This window comes from Eptesicus fuscus, chromosome 6 (genome assembly GCF_027574615.1).
Source record: "Eptesicus fuscus isolate TK198812 chromosome 6, DD_ASM_mEF_20220401, whole genome shotgun sequence".
Lineage (NCBI taxonomy): Eukaryota > Metazoa > Chordata > Mammalia > Chiroptera > Vespertilionidae > Eptesicus > Eptesicus fuscus.
Genome location: NC_072478.1, coordinates 12747635 through 12763783, shown reverse-complemented (window position 1 = coordinate 12763783; position 16149 = coordinate 12747635). Strand labels below are relative to the sequence as shown.

Genomic DNA, 16149 nt, shown 5'->3' with positions numbered 1-16149 from the left:
ACAAAACAAGTCTCAATAAATTTAAGAAGATTGAAATCATATAAAGTATCTTCTCTGACCATAATGGTATTAAACTAGAAATTAATCACAAGAAAAAACACACAAACATATGGAGGCTAAATAACATGCTACTAAACAATGAATGAGTTAACAATTAGATCAAAGAAGAAATCAAAAGATACCTTGAAACAAATGAAAATGAACACACAACAACCCAAAATCTATAGTTCACAGCTTAAATAATGCTAATAGGAAACTCATAACAATACAGGTATCCTCAACCAATGAGAAATATCTCAAACAATCTAACTTTATACTTAAAGGAACTAGAAAAAGAACAACAAACAAAGCCCAAAGTGAGTAGAAGGAAGGAAATAATAAAGATCAAAGCAGAAATAAACAAAATAGAGTCTTTAAATAAACAGCACAAAAGATCAATGAAACCAAGAGTTGGTTCTTTGAAAAGATAAACAAGGTTGACAAACCATTAACTAGACTCATGAAGAAACAAAGAGAGATGACCCAAATAAATAAAATCAGAAAAGAAAGAGGAGAAGTAACAACTGACACCAAAGAAAACAGAAGATTGTAAGAAAACATTACGAACAACTACATGTCAACAAATTGGACAATCTGGAAGAAATAGATAAATTCCTAGAAATATACAGTCTTCTAAAACTGAATCTAAAAGAAACAGAAAATCTGAATAGACAGGTTACAAGTAGTGAAATTGAAGCAGTAATAAAGAAAAAAAAATTCTCAACAAACAAAAGTCCTGGATCAATGGCTTCACAGGTGAATTTTATCAAACATTCAAAGAAGAACTAACATTTATCCTTCTCAAACTCTTTCATAAAATTCAAGAGGAGGGAAGACTCCCAAGCTCATTTTATGAGGCCAGCATTATCCTAATTCTAAAACCAGATAAAGACACACCAAAGAAAGAACATTATAGGTCAATATCTCTGATAAACATAGATGCAAAAACCCTCAACAAAATATTAGCAAACAGGATCCAGCAATACATTAAAAAGATCATACACCATTATCAAGTGGGATTTATTACTGGGATACAAGGTTGGTACAATATCTGCATATCAATAAACATGATACATTGCATAAGCAAAATGAAAAACAACAACACATGATCATTTCAATAGACGCAGAAAAAGCATTTGATAAAACCCAGCACCCATTTATGATTAAAAAAAAACAAACACAAAAAAACACCAACTCTTGGCAAAATGGGAACAGAGGGAACATATCTCAATATAATAAAGGCCATATATGACAAACCCACAGCCAACATCACACTCAAAGGGGAAAAACTACAAGCATGTTCCTTAAGATTGGGAACAAGACCGGGATGTCCGTTTTCACCACTCTTATTCAACATAGTACTAGAAGTGCTAGCCAGAACAATCAGACAAGAAGAAGAAATAAAAAGCATCCAAATTGGAAAGGAAAAAGTAAAACTGTCATTATTAGCAGATGACGTGATACTGTATATATAGAAAACCCTAAAGATTCCACCAAAAACTTACTAGAACTGACAAATGAATTCAGTAAAGTAGGAGATATAAAGCAAATATTCAGAAATTGGTTGCATTTTTACTCACCAATAATGAACTATCAGAAAGGGAAATTAAGAAAACAATCCTAGCCCTAACTGGTTTGGCTCAGTGGATAGAGCATCTGCCTGTGGACTGAAGGGTTCCAGGTTTGATTCCGGTCAAGGGCATGTACCTTGGTTGCAAGCCGTCCCCAGTAGAGAGTGTGCAGGAGGCAGCTGATCGATGTTTCTCTCTCATCCATTTTTCTAACTCTCTATCCCTTTTCCTTCTTCTCTGTAAAAATCAATAAAATATATTTTAAAAAGAACTTGAAAAAGAAAAAAATCCTATTTACATTTGCTTCAAAAAGAATAAAATACCCAAGAATAAATTTAACCAAGGATGTAAAAAACCTGTACTCAGAAAATTATAAGACACTGAAGAACGAAATTGAAGAAGCATATACTGTGTTCATGGATAAGAAGAATTAACATATTAAAATGTCCATACTACCCAAAGCAATCTATAGATTCAAAGCAATTCCTATCAAGATACCAATGGTGTATTTCACAGAACTAGAACAAATATTCCAGAAATTAATATGGAACCATAAAAATCCCTGAATAGTAACAGCAATCTTGAGAAAGAAGAACAAACGTGTAGGAATCATGTTACCTGATATCAAACTATACTACAAGGTCATAGTAATAAAAAACATCATGCTATTGGCATAAAAAAGAGACATATAGATCAATGGAACAGAATACAGAGCCTAGAAATAAACTCACACCTTTGTAGTCAAATGATATTTGACAAGGAGGCAAAAACATACAATGGGGTAAAGGTTGTCTATTCAATAAATGGTCTTGGGAAATTGGACAGATACGTGTGAAAAAAATGAAACTCGGCCACCACAAGAATAAATTAAAAACGGATTAACGACTTAAATGTTAGGCTTGAAACCATAACAATCGTAGAAGAAACCAAAGACAGTAAAATCTCGGACATTTCTCGTAGCAATCTTTTTTTCCGGTCTCTCTCCTAGGGCCAGGGGAAAAAATAAACAAATGGGGGGATAAATGGTGATGGATGGAGACATGGGGTGGTGAGCACACAATACAGTACGCAGACGATGTGGAATTGCACCTGAAACCTGTATAATTTTGTTAACCAGTCTCACCCCAATAATTCAATAACAAGGAATAAAAAAAGAAGAGAGAAATGTTTTTGGTGCCCAGAAACTTCCTTTCTCTTTATTACTCTGTTACTCCCCTAGGGAGGGAAACAAGGAACCGGAAAATCTGGTACCCGCAAGACCTATATAGGTGCCACTCAGAAGTGTTGGCTGGATTTAGAACACAGCCAGTGCTCAGGGGCAAAAAAAAAAAAAAAAAAATCAATTACACGCCCTCTGCTATTGGTGCGATGCCTCCCCCGGGCCGCGCAGTGGCGCTGCGCCTCCGTCGAGGCCCAGGCTGTTGTCGGGCGCGAAGGGGCGCGCAGACTTCTGGGGCTCCTCCGACTGGCGGTTGCGACCAGCGCGGCTGCGGTGAGGGCTGCGGTGAGTGCGGCGGACGGGCCTGGGGCGGGTGCCCTCCTTCGCGCCGGCCCGCGCTCTCCGGGCCCCTGGCTCCAGGCTGGGGAGGGCCGACCGCGCCCCCCAGCAGGCTCGAGGCGGCCCCGGCCCTCCCTAGAGCCAGTGAGCCTGGGGCGAGCGCGCGCAGCTTGGGCACAAAGGCCCCCCGCAACATCGGGCTCGGCGTGCGGGGGCAGCGTGCTCCAGCGGGGGCGGGGGCCCCTCCCGTGCCCAGCTGCTGTGGTGCCGGGAGACCGGGACACGTTCCTTCCCCACCTCGGAGCCTGCTTCTCTCTTGTCGGAGGAGAGACCTGGTCCGCGATGCCTCCGAGTCCCTTGCAGCGCCGACACTGCGGGCTTGGAGGGGCTGGGTCTGTGCTCTGATCCTGCCCCTGGCCGTCTGCCCACAGGCTCTCCCACCCATCACCCTGGCCCTCCTTTGCTTGGATGGCGTCTTCCTCTCCCCGACGGAGAATGACTTTGTGCTCCGCGTCCAGGAAGAGCTGGACCGCTTCCTGCTGCAGAAGCAGCTGTCCAAGTAAGAGTGTTGGAGGGGCCCGCCCTGCTGCCAGGAAGGGCCGCGTGCACCCCGCCCCTCGGCCCCTGCCCCAGTGGTGCGTCCAGGGTAACGGGCCTGCAGTTGTCTTTGACCTTGGCCGTTAGGTTTCCCCGATCTGCACTCTGGCCTCTCCCAGATACAGTTTTCGTCTGTAATTCTGAGCATTACCTGGAGACTGAAGGGGCCCAGCACAGGAATGGGGACAGGACGGTAACTCCCTGTGATATCCTCTATGCGCAGGTCCTTTGCAGTCAGCTTGAGGCTCAAAGGGGCAGAGGCAGCCTGATGTTAGGCCACCTTTAAACTGGGAGGGCACCGGGGGGGTCAGGCCTCAGAGGCTGCGCCTGGAGCCCCTGCTCAGCACTCCTCTGCCCCTTCCCAGGGTACTTCTTTTCCCCCCACTCTCCAGTCGCCTTCGGTACCTGATCCATAGGACGGCAGAGAATTTTGATCTTTTGAGCAGCTTCTCTGTGGGGGAAGGCTGGAAGAGGAGGACGGTCATCTGTCACCTGGACATCAGGTGTGTACCACACTGCCTTCGAGGGCCCTCAGTAGTTCCTTGTGGGGGTGGGCAGGTGAGTCATCTGATCGGCCTCTGGGAGGAGGGAGTGCAAGGGGGTGGGGGATGGCTTGTCAGGAAACTGGGGCAAGGAGCCCCCGGCTGCTGCCTCTACCCTCAGCCTCAGTTGCTTAAAGTCAGCGGTGCCTGTTTCGGTAGTGGAGTAGATGTGCATTGTTTGTGGAGTTCATTTAGCAAATTCAACTATACTTGTTGAGCCAAAAGAGAGAGAGCGCGCGAGAGAGAGCAAGAGAGAGAGAGCGCGCGCAGTGTAAGCAATGAGGGTGCCCCAGAGGCCATGGAATGAATGTGAGAAGCACATCTGAGCCTTCACTCATCTCTGTGTCCATATGCATTTCTTAGGATCTTATAATGACTAGGAGCTCAGTGTTTGATTTCTTTCTTTTTTTTTTGGGGGGGGGGGGGGGGGGGTTGCCAAAAGCTGGGATCGAACCATGTTTAATACTTTCCTAATACCACCAGGTATTTACCTGGTACATAACGGAAGGTTCGGCCATCTCTAATGCACTTTAAACACTGGAGGGAGAGCTTGGCTGCTTGGGGCTACTTCAGAGATAGCGTTCAGCCTCTGCTAGGATGCCTTCCCAAGGCATTTTCAGGGGTTGTTTTGGCGTAGGGTTTTGCCTAATGCTGACTTGGGAGCCTCAGGCCTGAAGGGCAGGTCGCTCCAGTAGATCATTTTCCTTGGGGCCCAGACATGCTCTGATTACCTTCTGTTCCTGCTTCAGGTTACCCAGTTCAGAGGGACTCTCTGGCCCCTGCCGCCCTCCTGCCTCCCACCCTAGCAAGTCCCGGGGGCCTTGGGCCCCCTCAAACCAGGGACCGGCTGCTGGCCCCCGAGGGGCGCGGGCAGGTGGGGGGCGGGGGCATCGAGGACGCAAGCCGGACAAGGCTTTGTACGTGCCTCGGGTACTGCGCAGGCCAGAAGAATGGGCGCTCACCCCTACCCCGGCGCACAAGGTTGACATTCCTGCTGGCAGACTCCTGGAAGAGCCTGGAGATGTTGGTGCTGGGGACCCCAGCTCCGCTCCGGAACCTCCCGTGTTGATAACTCAGACAACAGAGGACCTACAGGGCCCCACCCCGCCACGCGGGAATGAGCAGCTGCAGGACCCAGGGGGAACTGAGCCCTCGGGGCCTGGGAGCCACCCAGGGACGGGAGACAGCCTGGAGAAGGCCACACAGCTTTTGTCCGGTGCGCAGCTGGACTTGGAAGAGGGGAATGGGAGTGAGCTGGAGAAGAGTGTGGCAGCAGAGGAGGAAGAGGAAGAGGTGGAAGTTGAGGGGCCTGGCAGCTTCTCCGAGGAAGATTACAGTGAGCTGCTGCAGGAGGTGATGAGCTCTTAAGGCCGGAAAAGGGAGGGCAGAAGTGAGGTGGGTGCAGTCCTGGGTGGCTGGGACCAAGGGTTATGGACGGGCAGGGCACGTGCTGGCTGAGCTGGCTGAGAAAGGCCATGTGTTGGGTGATAGGGTCCGTGAGGAGACATCGAGGTAAAGCACGGGGCTTTGGCCCAAAGGAGTCAGGTCTGATACCATGGAGGGAGGAGGCACATGCATATTGGGTCAGGGGTATGGATTTGGGCCCCAGCTCAACCACATCGGAGCTGTTTGACTACAGGCAAGTCCTTTTGCTTTTGCTTTTCTGACTCTCAGTTTCCTCATCTGAAAAGCAGGTGATAATACCTCCTTCACAAGGTAGCAGATAGGAGGTATGTGGACTTGCTTTGTAAGGAACTACAGATGTTGGTCATGAAAATTAAAGACTGCAGATGTTGGTCATGATTTTTTTTTCCTTCCGCCTGAATCTTTGTCTTAACAAATCTTGTTTGCTTGGAACAGTGTCTCCCTGAGACTGGCTGTGGTGTTCAGATGGGAGGGCAGGTGTGTTTTATTGCTATTTTATAGGTGAAGGATGGAGACCAGAAAGTCTTGCTTAATATCACGTCATTCAGGAGGGAAGGAAAGATCCTGGACTTGCCCAGCCCTGTCTCTACTGACTGTGCATCTTTGGGCAGAATTACTTAATTCCTTGACTTACAGTGTCCCCTTCTGTGAAGCAGATATATAGAATAGAGCTTTCAGGATTCTATAAAACATAATGTATGGGTGCCAGTCACCCAGTGGGGACTCCATAAAAGCAAGTTCCCTCCCCCAATACCAGCCCTTCTCCATCTTCCACTCCAATTTGCTGCCTTTCCTAGGCTCCTGCCAGGTGTGGCTCCCACGGGAACCCACCCTAACACTCCCCCCTGCCCACCCAGAAGCCTGCAGGACTCTGTGGGTTTGCAGGCAGTTGTGTGGAGCCCTGTGCCAGAGCTCGCCTGGCTAAAAGGCCTGATCTCACCTAGATAACGGACAACCTGACCCAGAAGGAGATTCAGGTGGAGCGGGTCCATGTGGACACATCCTCCTTCGCAGAGGAGCAGCCCGGAGAGCAGGACTTTGCCCACGTGGTGGAGATCTACGACTTTGACTCGGCACTCAAGACTGAGGACCTGCTGGCAGCATTTTCTGAGTTCCAGTGAGTACAGGCCAGGCTTCGGGGAGGCAGAGGAGGCGGGGTGCTCCCTCTAGAGAGGAGCTAGGACACGCCTTTGTTGTTGGGCCCCTCCCCCGGTGCCCAGCCATCTAGAAAGGAAGGCAGAAAGTAGATGCCAGTGTTGTGGGCTCCATACTCTGGGCAGTTCAGCCTACTGGCCGTGCGGGGGAAGAGGAGAGCGATTTTCGGTTGTAGGTGGTTGGCGTGTTCTAGAGGCCCTAGAGCTGATGCTGTTGGCACATGCAGCACCCTTGCATGCCACATGCCTGCCAGGCCCAGTGGGGCCCTCCTCCCGATGCAGGACACAGGCAGTGCCCCCCCCCCCCCCCACCTCCTTGTTCCATATCCCAGCTACCCAGTCAGTCCGTCAACACAATGAGGGCCATCTCCGTGCAGGAACGGAGTCTGGGGAAGAACCGGGGTGGAAATGGGAGTCGAAGGGATATGCCCAGAGAAAAGACTTCTGTTCCCCCAAATTCCTTAACTCCAATGCCAGTCTTCTTTTTTTTAATGCTCATTTTCCTTTCTCCAGTCCCCCTTCTCTTTTCCTACATATGCTTTTAAAAATCCCTTTCCTGCCCTAGCCGGTATGGCGCAGTGGATAGAGCATAGGCCCCCGAACTAAAGGATCCTGGGTTTGATTCCAGTGAAGGGTGTGTACCTCGGTTACAGGCTCCATCCCCAGCCCTGTTCGGGGCGCATGCGGAAGTCAACCAATGGATGCGACTCTCACATGGGTGTTTCTCTCTCTCTCTCTCTCTCTCTCTCTCTCTCTCTCTCTCTCTCCCTTCCACTCTCTAAAAGTCAACGGAGCCCTAGTGGATAGAGCAGGTTTGGCTCAGTGGATAGAGCGTCGGCCTGTGGACCAAAGGGTCCCAGGTTCAGTTCCAGTTAAGGGCACATACCTTGGTTGTAGACTCCTCCCCGGCCTGGAGGCAACCAATGGATGTGTTTCTCTCACATGGATGGTTCTCTCTCTCTTTCCCTCTTTCTTCTACTCTCCTCAAAAACCAATGGAAAAATATCCTCAGGTGAGGATTAACAAAAATAAGTAAATGAATAAATAAAAACCCTTTTTTCCACGTGGCCAACCTGGGGCATCTGTGACTTCCCCAGGCAGCGTAGCCTTGGCCTGCAGAGGAGCTGGGGTGGGAGCTGCTGTGTGGCCTCAGACTCTGCTGCTTGCCTGAGCACAGGGAGGAAAGTTGATCTGGGAGCAGAAACGCAAACATGGGTATTTTAGGTCCTGTCCCTTGTCCCTACACACAACCCTTTTGTCTCCAGCCTCAGACCCCACGCCCTTGGGGGCTGTGCCAGCGCCAGTAGGAGCCTTCATCACCCTTGGTGTTGTGTCTTTGAGTCCTCTCAGTCCTGGCTTTGCCAGACCCAGGAGTAGGGACCCACCCGACCAGCGGGTGGTTTGTCTTGCTGAAGCCAACCACCTGGTCTTCAGAGAAGGTCTGTTGCGAATGATGGTCTCCTTCCCCGAGGAGATGGAACCTGTCTTGGGCTCATAGTGTTTGTGGACTGGAGGTGGGAGGGGACTTCTTTGGCAGAAAGGGTTTTGCCCTTTGCTTTCATAACCTCTCTTCCCCGTCTCAGAGAGAAGGAGTTCAAGATTCAGTGGGTGGACGACACGCATGCACTCGGCGTCTTTCCCTGCCTGGCCTCAGGTAGGCGGCTTCACGTGGGCCCTGCCCTTTCTCTGTCACTGACGAGGGAGGGGCCCTGGTCCCCCTGGTGTAGACCGCCCGTGTCCAGGTGGCAGCCCACTCCCAGCCCTGAAGCGGAAGTCCAGGGAGCAGGGTGGGCTCCGGGCCAGGCAGTCACAGCCTTTCCCATTCGCGTCAGTGCCCTCCGTCCAGAGGCTTCGGGTGCAGGTCACGCTGAGCACGCGTCACAGGCCAAGCCCTAGGTGCTTCACGTGTCGAAAGTGCTGTTTTTTTAGGTCTAAAGCAGCACAGGGCGGAGGGTGGAAGCTGGGCTCGCAGGTTTTCCCTCTGAGAGCACCAGGGGCCGTGCAGGCATGTGGGGCGGGGGCGGGTGGGCAGCTGGCACAGTGGCCTCCAGGCAGCCCTGTCCCTGGGCTTTGAATGGGCGCATGAAGTGGCTGCATTTGTTTGGGGTGGTTTGTGTGCTCCTGGGCCCTGAGGGGGCCTTTCCAGGAAGAGGAGAGGATGGCCCAGATGTTTTCTTTCCACAGCTGCTGAAGCCCTGACCAGGGAGTTCTCGGGGCTCAAGATCCGGCCCCTCACGCAGGGAAGCAAGCAGTCAAAGCTGAAAGCCTTGCAGAGGCCAAGTAAGGGAGCGGCTGTCCCGCTGGGGAGGCCGTGTGCGTGGGTCGTTCAGCTCTCTGCATTAGGACCCCTGAGCTCAGTGGCCAGTGGGGTGCTGCTCCCACACCCGGGTGCCGGGGGCGCCCAGCAGGCGTCTGCCAGCTGCCCTGTTCGGGGCTTGCCCTCCCGCTCACACCTGCTCAGGGAGAAGCTGGGTCTTTTCCGCAAGTCCGTGGGAACCATGTTGAGCAGGGGGGTAAAAAGGGTCCGTCCTGCGCGTGATCTTGGCTTTGGCACTTATTTAAGCTGACCTTGAGTGAGCCACCTAATGTGTGTGAGTTGGTTTCTTTCTCTGTAAAATAAGCAGAACATACAGAGTATGCAGGAGGCGTAAATAAAAGAGCCTGGCACACCTGCCAGGAGAGGCATACAAAAGGTGCCAAATAAATGACGGCTCCTCCCCGGCCCCTTCTCCTTCCAGAAAGCATGATGGGGACTTGTAGAGGCCAGCACCGGCCCAGGAGAGGCCTGCCGACGCCAGCCACTCTGTGGATCGTGTGGCCTTTGCCCCGTGCTTCTGGGGGACAATAAATGCCCTGTCCGTCCAAGAGCTCTAGGAGTCCCACCCTGACGTGACTTCCCTCCCGAACGGCCCTACAAAGCAGGGAGGTGTCCCGTGCCGGTGGAGAAACAGGCAGGGCACAGAGAGGTGGCAGGGTTAGGCCAGGACCCGGCAGCCCGAGGCGGGTCCCTCTCACTGCATCTGGCCAGGCTGCGGGCACACTGGTCCTAGAGGTTGGCTCAGATGGCCTCTGAGGCTGCTGTCGCTGGGAGGAGAGGTGGCCATGGTCTTGAATTCGAGTCCGCACCCCACGGGGTTTCCTTTCAGAGCTCCTGCGTCTGGCGAAGGAGAGACCACAGACAAGTACGGCAGTGGCCCGGAGGCTGGTGGCCCGGGCCCTGGGGCTTCAACACAACAAGAAAGAGCGGCCCGCTGTTGAGTCTCCTACCTCCCCGAGGCCCTGAGGGGCCCAGCCAGCCTGGATCAACACCCCGTGACAAGCTGGTACCTCAACACCACAAGCCTTTACGGAGCAGCCCTGAGCTCCCGTTGGAGCGTCACTGTGGGGCGTGGTGGGCTTCAGTTTGGTCTACTTCCAGAAGTTGAGAAAAAATAAACACTTAAGTTCTCATAAACTGCCCTGGCTGGTGTTGCTCAGTGGTTAGATCGTCAGCCTGCATGCCGAAGGGTCATGGGTTTGATTCCCGGTCAAGGGCACCTACCTGGGTTGCAGGGTCCATCCCTGGCCTGGCCGGGGAGCATGTGGGAGGCAACCAATCGATGTTTCTCTCTTCCCCCCTCCCTTCCACTCTCCTTGGAAAAAATACCCTCAGGGTGAGAATTAAGAACAAGTTATGCGATTGCTTCAAAATGTGGTCTGCTGTGGGACACTAGAGGGTGCTGTTTGCCTCCCATTCTAGACCTGGGGGCTCTGAAGACATGGTCACTCACGAGACTGCCGGGAGGGGCTCCGCTGGGCCTGGGGGCATCTCTGCGCAGAACCTGCCCAGCTTGGGGAGCTGATTGCACCCGATGTGTGTCACCTGTGCGGTGTCCCCTCATGAGCTGGGTGTCCTAACCTGCTTTGGGGAGTGAGGGTGGCTGTGGCTATGGCGGTGCTGCTGGCCCCCCCTGGACTGGTCCGTGTTCCCTGTCCGTACGGGCTCCCAAAGGGCTCCATGCAGAAACAAACGTGAACAAGGCCCAGTGGTGAAATCTGAAGTGGCCACCGCGTTTGCCTCCCCACAAGAGCAGATGCCAGGACATCTCTGTGGGGACAGGCCCCCGAGCAGTTTTCTGGTTTGGATGGAGCCCGTGTCGAGGCTAGATGTCCCTTCTGGTCCTAACACAACTGCGTGTCCCCTGACAAATTTGGGCAAAAAAACAAGAGCTCAAGAGAGGTTGTGACTCGTGTTTTTGTGACCTCCTTAGGCCGCTCTCAAGGGGCAGGCGTCGCTCCTTTGGGGGTGTGTGGAAGGGGGCCCCCTGCAGCCACAGCAGACCCCAGCTCTGCGGGAGTGGACCCGAGGGTACAAGGCTCCCTTCCGGCCGCCTGGACAGGAGCTCTGCTGCTCGGGGGCGGGGCAGCGGTCCAAATGAAACACAGACGCTCGTCATCAACGTTTTATTCCAAGTTTCAAGTATGTGTAAGTGTCCGTGATGACACGGTGTTCGGTGAGTGTCCTCGTCACCCGGGACCCTGGTTGTAGCACCGTTAACAGTGACCCGCAGCCTCGCAACGACAAACGTGAGCCACACAGGTGGGCGGGTTTTCCTTTGAGCTATATTTTCAAAGGCCTAGATCGCCAGTATTAAATACCACTACTTTGTGTTTCAAAGTCCATGAAAATATAATATGATGATGAAGATGTCTTGGAAATAGGACGCAGGGGGTGCGGGGAGAAGCACCAACTCTGAGCTCACGTCTCAGAAAACATGGGGCAGCTTATTTTATACGTGGACAGACGGGGGGGAGGAGAGGCGGTGTAGTGGGAAGAGAGCGCTAGACATTCAAGTTGGCTGGAAACCACCTCAGAGGAGGAGAAACGAGCCAGCCTGACCCCCTCAGGTTGTAAGCTGGCATCGCCAAAGTGGCACCCGAGGAGAAAGGGCCCGATGTTATCAGTGGTCAGCTGAGCAGGGTGGTGTCAGGCTCGGGGGGCTGCGGTTTGGGTGGGACGCGATGACGGCCGGGGGTCCCGGACAGGACGGCTGGTGCGCTGCCCCGCGGCCTGCGGACAAGCTCACTCCCGGAGGCTGCTGGGCTCTGCAGCACCCCAGCAAGTCAGGAGCACCCCTTCCTCCTGAGCGTGGCTGTGACCGTGGCCGCAGTGTCCAGATGGCGGGCGGGCGGGCGGGCGGGCGAGGGGAGGGCGGCATCCGTCGGGCAGACAGCAGCGGGAAGAGGAGCTGCAGCCCGCAGGCGGGAGCGGCCCGCAGCGGCCTTACCGCGTGGAGAGCTGGTTATTTATGAGTCCACTGAAGTGTTCAAACTTTTTTTCCGTCTCTTCACTGAAGGAACCACCTGAGGGGTGGGCATCAGAGAGACGGAGTTTAGCAAATCAGACGCGCAGCCCTGGCCCTGGATGAAATGGTCAGCCGCCGGCCGTGGGCCCTGGAGCCACCACCCTCCACCGGGGGGCCTGCCGGGCACCTCTCCGTGCCACCACCGGGCAGCACGTAGGACCAGGCACCGCCAGGTGCTCTGGGAGTGGAGCGAAGGGGTATGAATGGACGCCGTGGGCTCAGGCTGCCCTCACCCCGAGCGAGGACCACCCCTTCCTGCAGAACGCCCGGCCTCCCTCCCTCCCGTGCCCCAGGTTGTGTAACGCAAGGAAAGTTTCTTTTCTGGCGACGAAGGCCACGTTGGTTCACTAGTGTCTAGTTCCGGGCAAGAAAATGATGCACAGAGCCACCAACTGCTGACGCCCCCATGTTTGAGGGCACGTGCACGATGAGGTGTGGCCTCAGCGCCCGCCCCTAAATAGCTGCGGGGTCTGTGCTGGCCCGTGGTTCTGTACCGCCCCCTTGGCCAGGCTGGTGTGAAGCCCAACCCGCAGCCAGGCCATCCGTGTGTCCCCTGCGTGGAGGGGGAGGCGGCTGCATCCCGAGCTCTGCACCCAGATGAGGGGGCTGCTCTGGCTCCTAGAGGAAGCAGGGACGCTCTTGCCTGTGCCATGGGGGGCGGGGGTGGGGGGACCTGGCAGGCCTGGGGGGTCCCCCCCGGGGTGGGGGGGCTGTCCAGGGGCCTCACCTATGTGGCAGTTGTACATCCAGATGCGGTGGCCGTCGTAGCGGGTCCTGCACTTCATGATGTTGTTGGTGTAGTCAGACTCCGCCACCTCGTAGTTGGGGTTAATGACAACCTGGGGGAGAGTTGGTCGGAGTCCTGCCTCAGCCCCCTGCCCCCCAGCCCAGGGCCCTGCTGAGGCCGGCGCTGCCTCCAGAGCCGGTGGCCTTGGGAGAGGGAGCGTGGCGGTGCTGAGGAGCCAGCGCAGGACTGGCCAGAGCAGGTCAGGCAGGCGGCGGGCAAGTCCTGGAGGCGTGAGATGTCCCTGCCCCTCAGTGTGACACACGCAGCCCGCCTAAAGCAGCCTCCGAAAGGGGTCTCCCTCTCCCGGGTGCCCTGGGAGGCCTGAGCGGGGGAGAGGCAGGAGTCGGGGCCTGGGGCGGGCACAGAACAGGCTGTTGAGGAACAGAAGGGGGCAGGACGTGCTGAGACAGGGGAGGGGCAAGGACAGGCGCTGTGGGAGGTGGGAGAAGGGCCGCCCTGTGCATTGGAGACCGGAGGCTGCTGCTGGCGGTGTCACCCAACTGTCCCTCCTGCTGTCTGGGCTGTGGTGAAGACTGGACCCCCTTGCACCCCTTCTCTGGATCACCCCAGCTAAAGGGCATAGCCCCAAGGGGCAGGAATAGGGAGGGCCATCATGTAGAGAGGGTTTCTGTGAGGGACAGAAAAGGGACAGGAAAGGGAGATGGAATGGGGAACCCAGAGGAGAAAGGGACGGGGGAGGGGAGAATAGACCAGAGCTGCACCGGGCTGGGGGTGAGGTATGGGGGATACATGACAAGTTTTCCCTTGAGGGCCCTGCCATGCCCAGTGGCTGAGGGGACAGTGCTTCCCTGGGTCTGTGGGGATGGGGGCGCGGCATCTGCCAGTTAAGGAACAGTTTCTAGGTTTGGGGCCAGGAGGGCTTGGGCATGAATGACCCTTTAGTGGGCTGGCTGGGCCTCCCAGAGGTGCCGACCACCTGGGGCCCCGCATCGGGCCCTCTTGCCAGACCTGCCCTGGGCCGTGTCCCACTTGGACACTGTCTTCTCTGCTAAGGCCGTAAACGTCCCGCTCTGGGATGGCCTTACTTTTCTTTGATCTCTTCTCTACCCAGCAACCTAGCTGCCCCTGTCCCCCGCCCCCAGCCACACATGGCTCACAGCACGGGGCAAACAAGCCCCGCCCACCGAGGCCTGTGCAGCTCCTTGCCCACAGATAGCTGCGCCCCCAGGGAGCCCACCCCACAGTGTAGCTATGAGGGCAGCAGGTAGGGCACGAAAATGATGCACAGCTTGACCCACTTGGGGTGGGGACTGAAATGTGTGGTCTCCACAATCCCATTGGATTCTCATTCTACGATTCCAAACCTGGAGAGGGCCTGTGGGACGGGGCTTTAGTTTATTAGATAAAAGATCTGCTGTGAATCCAGGAATGGTGAGAAGGCAGCTAGAGCAAGGCCTCCAGGAACCTTGTCACCCATGGGGCCACCTCAGCCTCGGGCCTGCTTGCCCCCACCCCCGCCCCTACCCGCGCCACATGCAGCGTTTCTGATGTCTGCATGGGGATCCACGTGGGAATGGGGAGGGCTACACTACTGAAGCTTTGTGTCTACGCCAAGGGAAATATTCTTCTCCATTCATCAGAGGCATTGACGTGCCCACAGTGCATTCATTTGTGGATTGTATAGTTCAGGGGTCGAGAACGCAGAATATAGCGTAGATGTGAGCTGGGTTTGCCTGGCTGTCGATGAGCAACAGTGATGGCCATCCCTGATGATGACACGAGACAGTGCCTGCCGTCGGTCTCCGCTGGGCCAGTCATTACACAGAGGGCACTCGTCAGGACAGAATGCACGATGATGATACGCACTCGCCCAGCCAAGTGACAGCAAACCTCAAACGCAAGCCGCCCTCCCCGGCGTACGTGCACAGACACAGAGGTTCCGTTTTTAAAACACAGAGCTCTGCCCTTTGGCGGGGCCTCTCCAAGTCTGCGGTTTTGGGCTTGTGGGTGGAAAAGGGCTTGGCTGTCTGATTTCTAGCCTCTGCAATTGCCCAGGGAGACTCTAAAGCCCCTCTGTGGTTACTTCTCTGCAGGTGTCGGTTCATCCCAGGGCTGCCATCGGGCGGGGACTGTGGGCCGGGCCCTGGGCTGGCTGAGTGCCCCCTGGGGAACGCTTTCAAGGCACAATGACACATTTCTGGTCACCTACTTTGCCACCCATGGGGCAAGCTGGAAAGCAAGACGGGTGGGGGAAAGGAGAGGGTGTGAGGAAGCCTGTGCAGGCACAAGTGCACCTGTGCACCAGGAGGGGAGACCGGGGCGGGGCTTGTCTCTCCACCGGTCAGGGCCCTGGCTGGAGCATAAAGCCCTTTGCAGGAAGGTGGGGGGCCTAGCCTCCGTGGTTCCTCCCCAGGGCTGGCCTTCCCCCCAGACTGAGTACCTGGGAGCCCTGGCAAGTGCCCAGTCACTGGACAGGTTGTCTCTAGTGCCAGACATGCTCCTGCTACAACCGCCTTTTTCTGTGACTGCTTCCAGCCTTGACAGCACAGACCAAGGCAGGGGGAGGACGCCGGGAGAAGCCCGGGGAGGTGAGAGTGCAGCTCCGAAGGGAGCAAACGGGGCTGTGGCCTTAGCGTCTGCGGGACAGATTCCCGGCCTGAGGACATCTGGCTGCAGATGCATTTTGATTTGAAAGCACCAGATGTTAAGTGAAGTGAGTGCCACTGTCTCAGGTCTGCAGGCCACCTCCCGCCCCCCGCCCTGCCCCAGCCTGCCTGCCTCACATACTCAGGGTCCCGGACTGAGCGCACAGGCCTCTGGGCGCAGGACTCCGGCACTTTAGACAGCCTGGCCTCCATGTATTTGTGTTTTGTTTGGGCACCAACGGGAAGGAGGCTGCCTTCCCCTCCCTGGGCAAAAGACCCTTCCTTCCATGAGCAGGGGCCCAGGCGCCTTCCGACGCCCTCACCTGAAACAGGTACTCTCCAGGCGGCACGTCGGTGATGTCCACCCACTGGCAGTCGATGTCATGGCGGTACACGTCCCAGCAGCCCATGGTGATGCCCTGCTCGCCAAAGTTGGCACACTCGTAATTCTTCTGGATGTCTGCAGGCAGGTGCCGAGGGAACCCCAGTCACCATGCACACGTGGTGCCTCAGCCCTCTGTGCCACCCCCTCCCCACAGGACCCCAAACAGCCTGGCTGGGTGCGTGACATCCCCAGGCCCCACC

At 55.0% G+C, this 16149-nt stretch overlaps 2 protein-coding genes across 3 annotated transcripts in view; one reads left to right on the top strand and one right to left on the bottom strand.

The window, feature by feature from the left end:
* The first annotated feature begins 2650 nt into the window (after positions 1 to 2650).
* Positions 2651 to 10280, top strand: R3HCC1 (R3H domain and coiled-coil containing 1). The gene is made up of 10 exons (XM_054718315.1): positions 2651 to 2658; positions 2830 to 2857; positions 3001 to 3114; positions 3540 to 3667; positions 4098 to 4208; positions 4997 to 5600; positions 6617 to 6789; positions 8410 to 8480; positions 9011 to 9106; positions 9973 to 10280. The coding sequence occupies exons 1-10, from the start codon at positions 2651 to 2653 to the stop codon at positions 10107 to 10109; spliced, it is 1470 nt and encodes a 489-aa protein (XP_054574290.1). The 3' UTR covers positions 10110 to 10280.
* Positions 10281 to 11409: 1129 nt separating this feature from the next.
* The window catches only part of LOXL2 (lysyl oxidase like 2), a 100579-nt gene continuing 95839 nt past the window's right edge, over positions 11410 to 16149 (bottom strand). For both annotated transcript variants that reach the window (XM_008151472.3, XM_028160608.2), the window contains exons 12-14: positions 15888 to 16024; positions 12899 to 13010; positions 11410 to 12169 (exon numbers count right to left, since the gene is read on the bottom strand). In XM_008151472.3, the coding sequence (XP_008149694.2) occupies positions 12090 to 12169; positions 12899 to 13010; positions 15888 to 16024 (329 nt within the window). In that variant the 3' untranslated portion in view covers positions 11410 to 12089. The remainder of the gene's footprint in view (positions 12170 to 12898; positions 13011 to 15887; positions 16025 to 16149) is intronic.

Coding starts and splice junctions, on each gene's coding strand:
- R3HCC1 (XM_054718315.1), top strand. Junction 3,115..3,539: donor CGGCTGCGGTGAGGGCTGCG/GTGAGTGCGGCG, acceptor GTCTGCCCACAG/GCTCTCCCACCCATCACCCT. Junction 6,790..8,409: donor GCAGCATTTTCTGAGTTCCA/GTGAGTACAGGC, acceptor TCCCCGTCTCAG/AGAGAAGGAGTTCAAGATTC.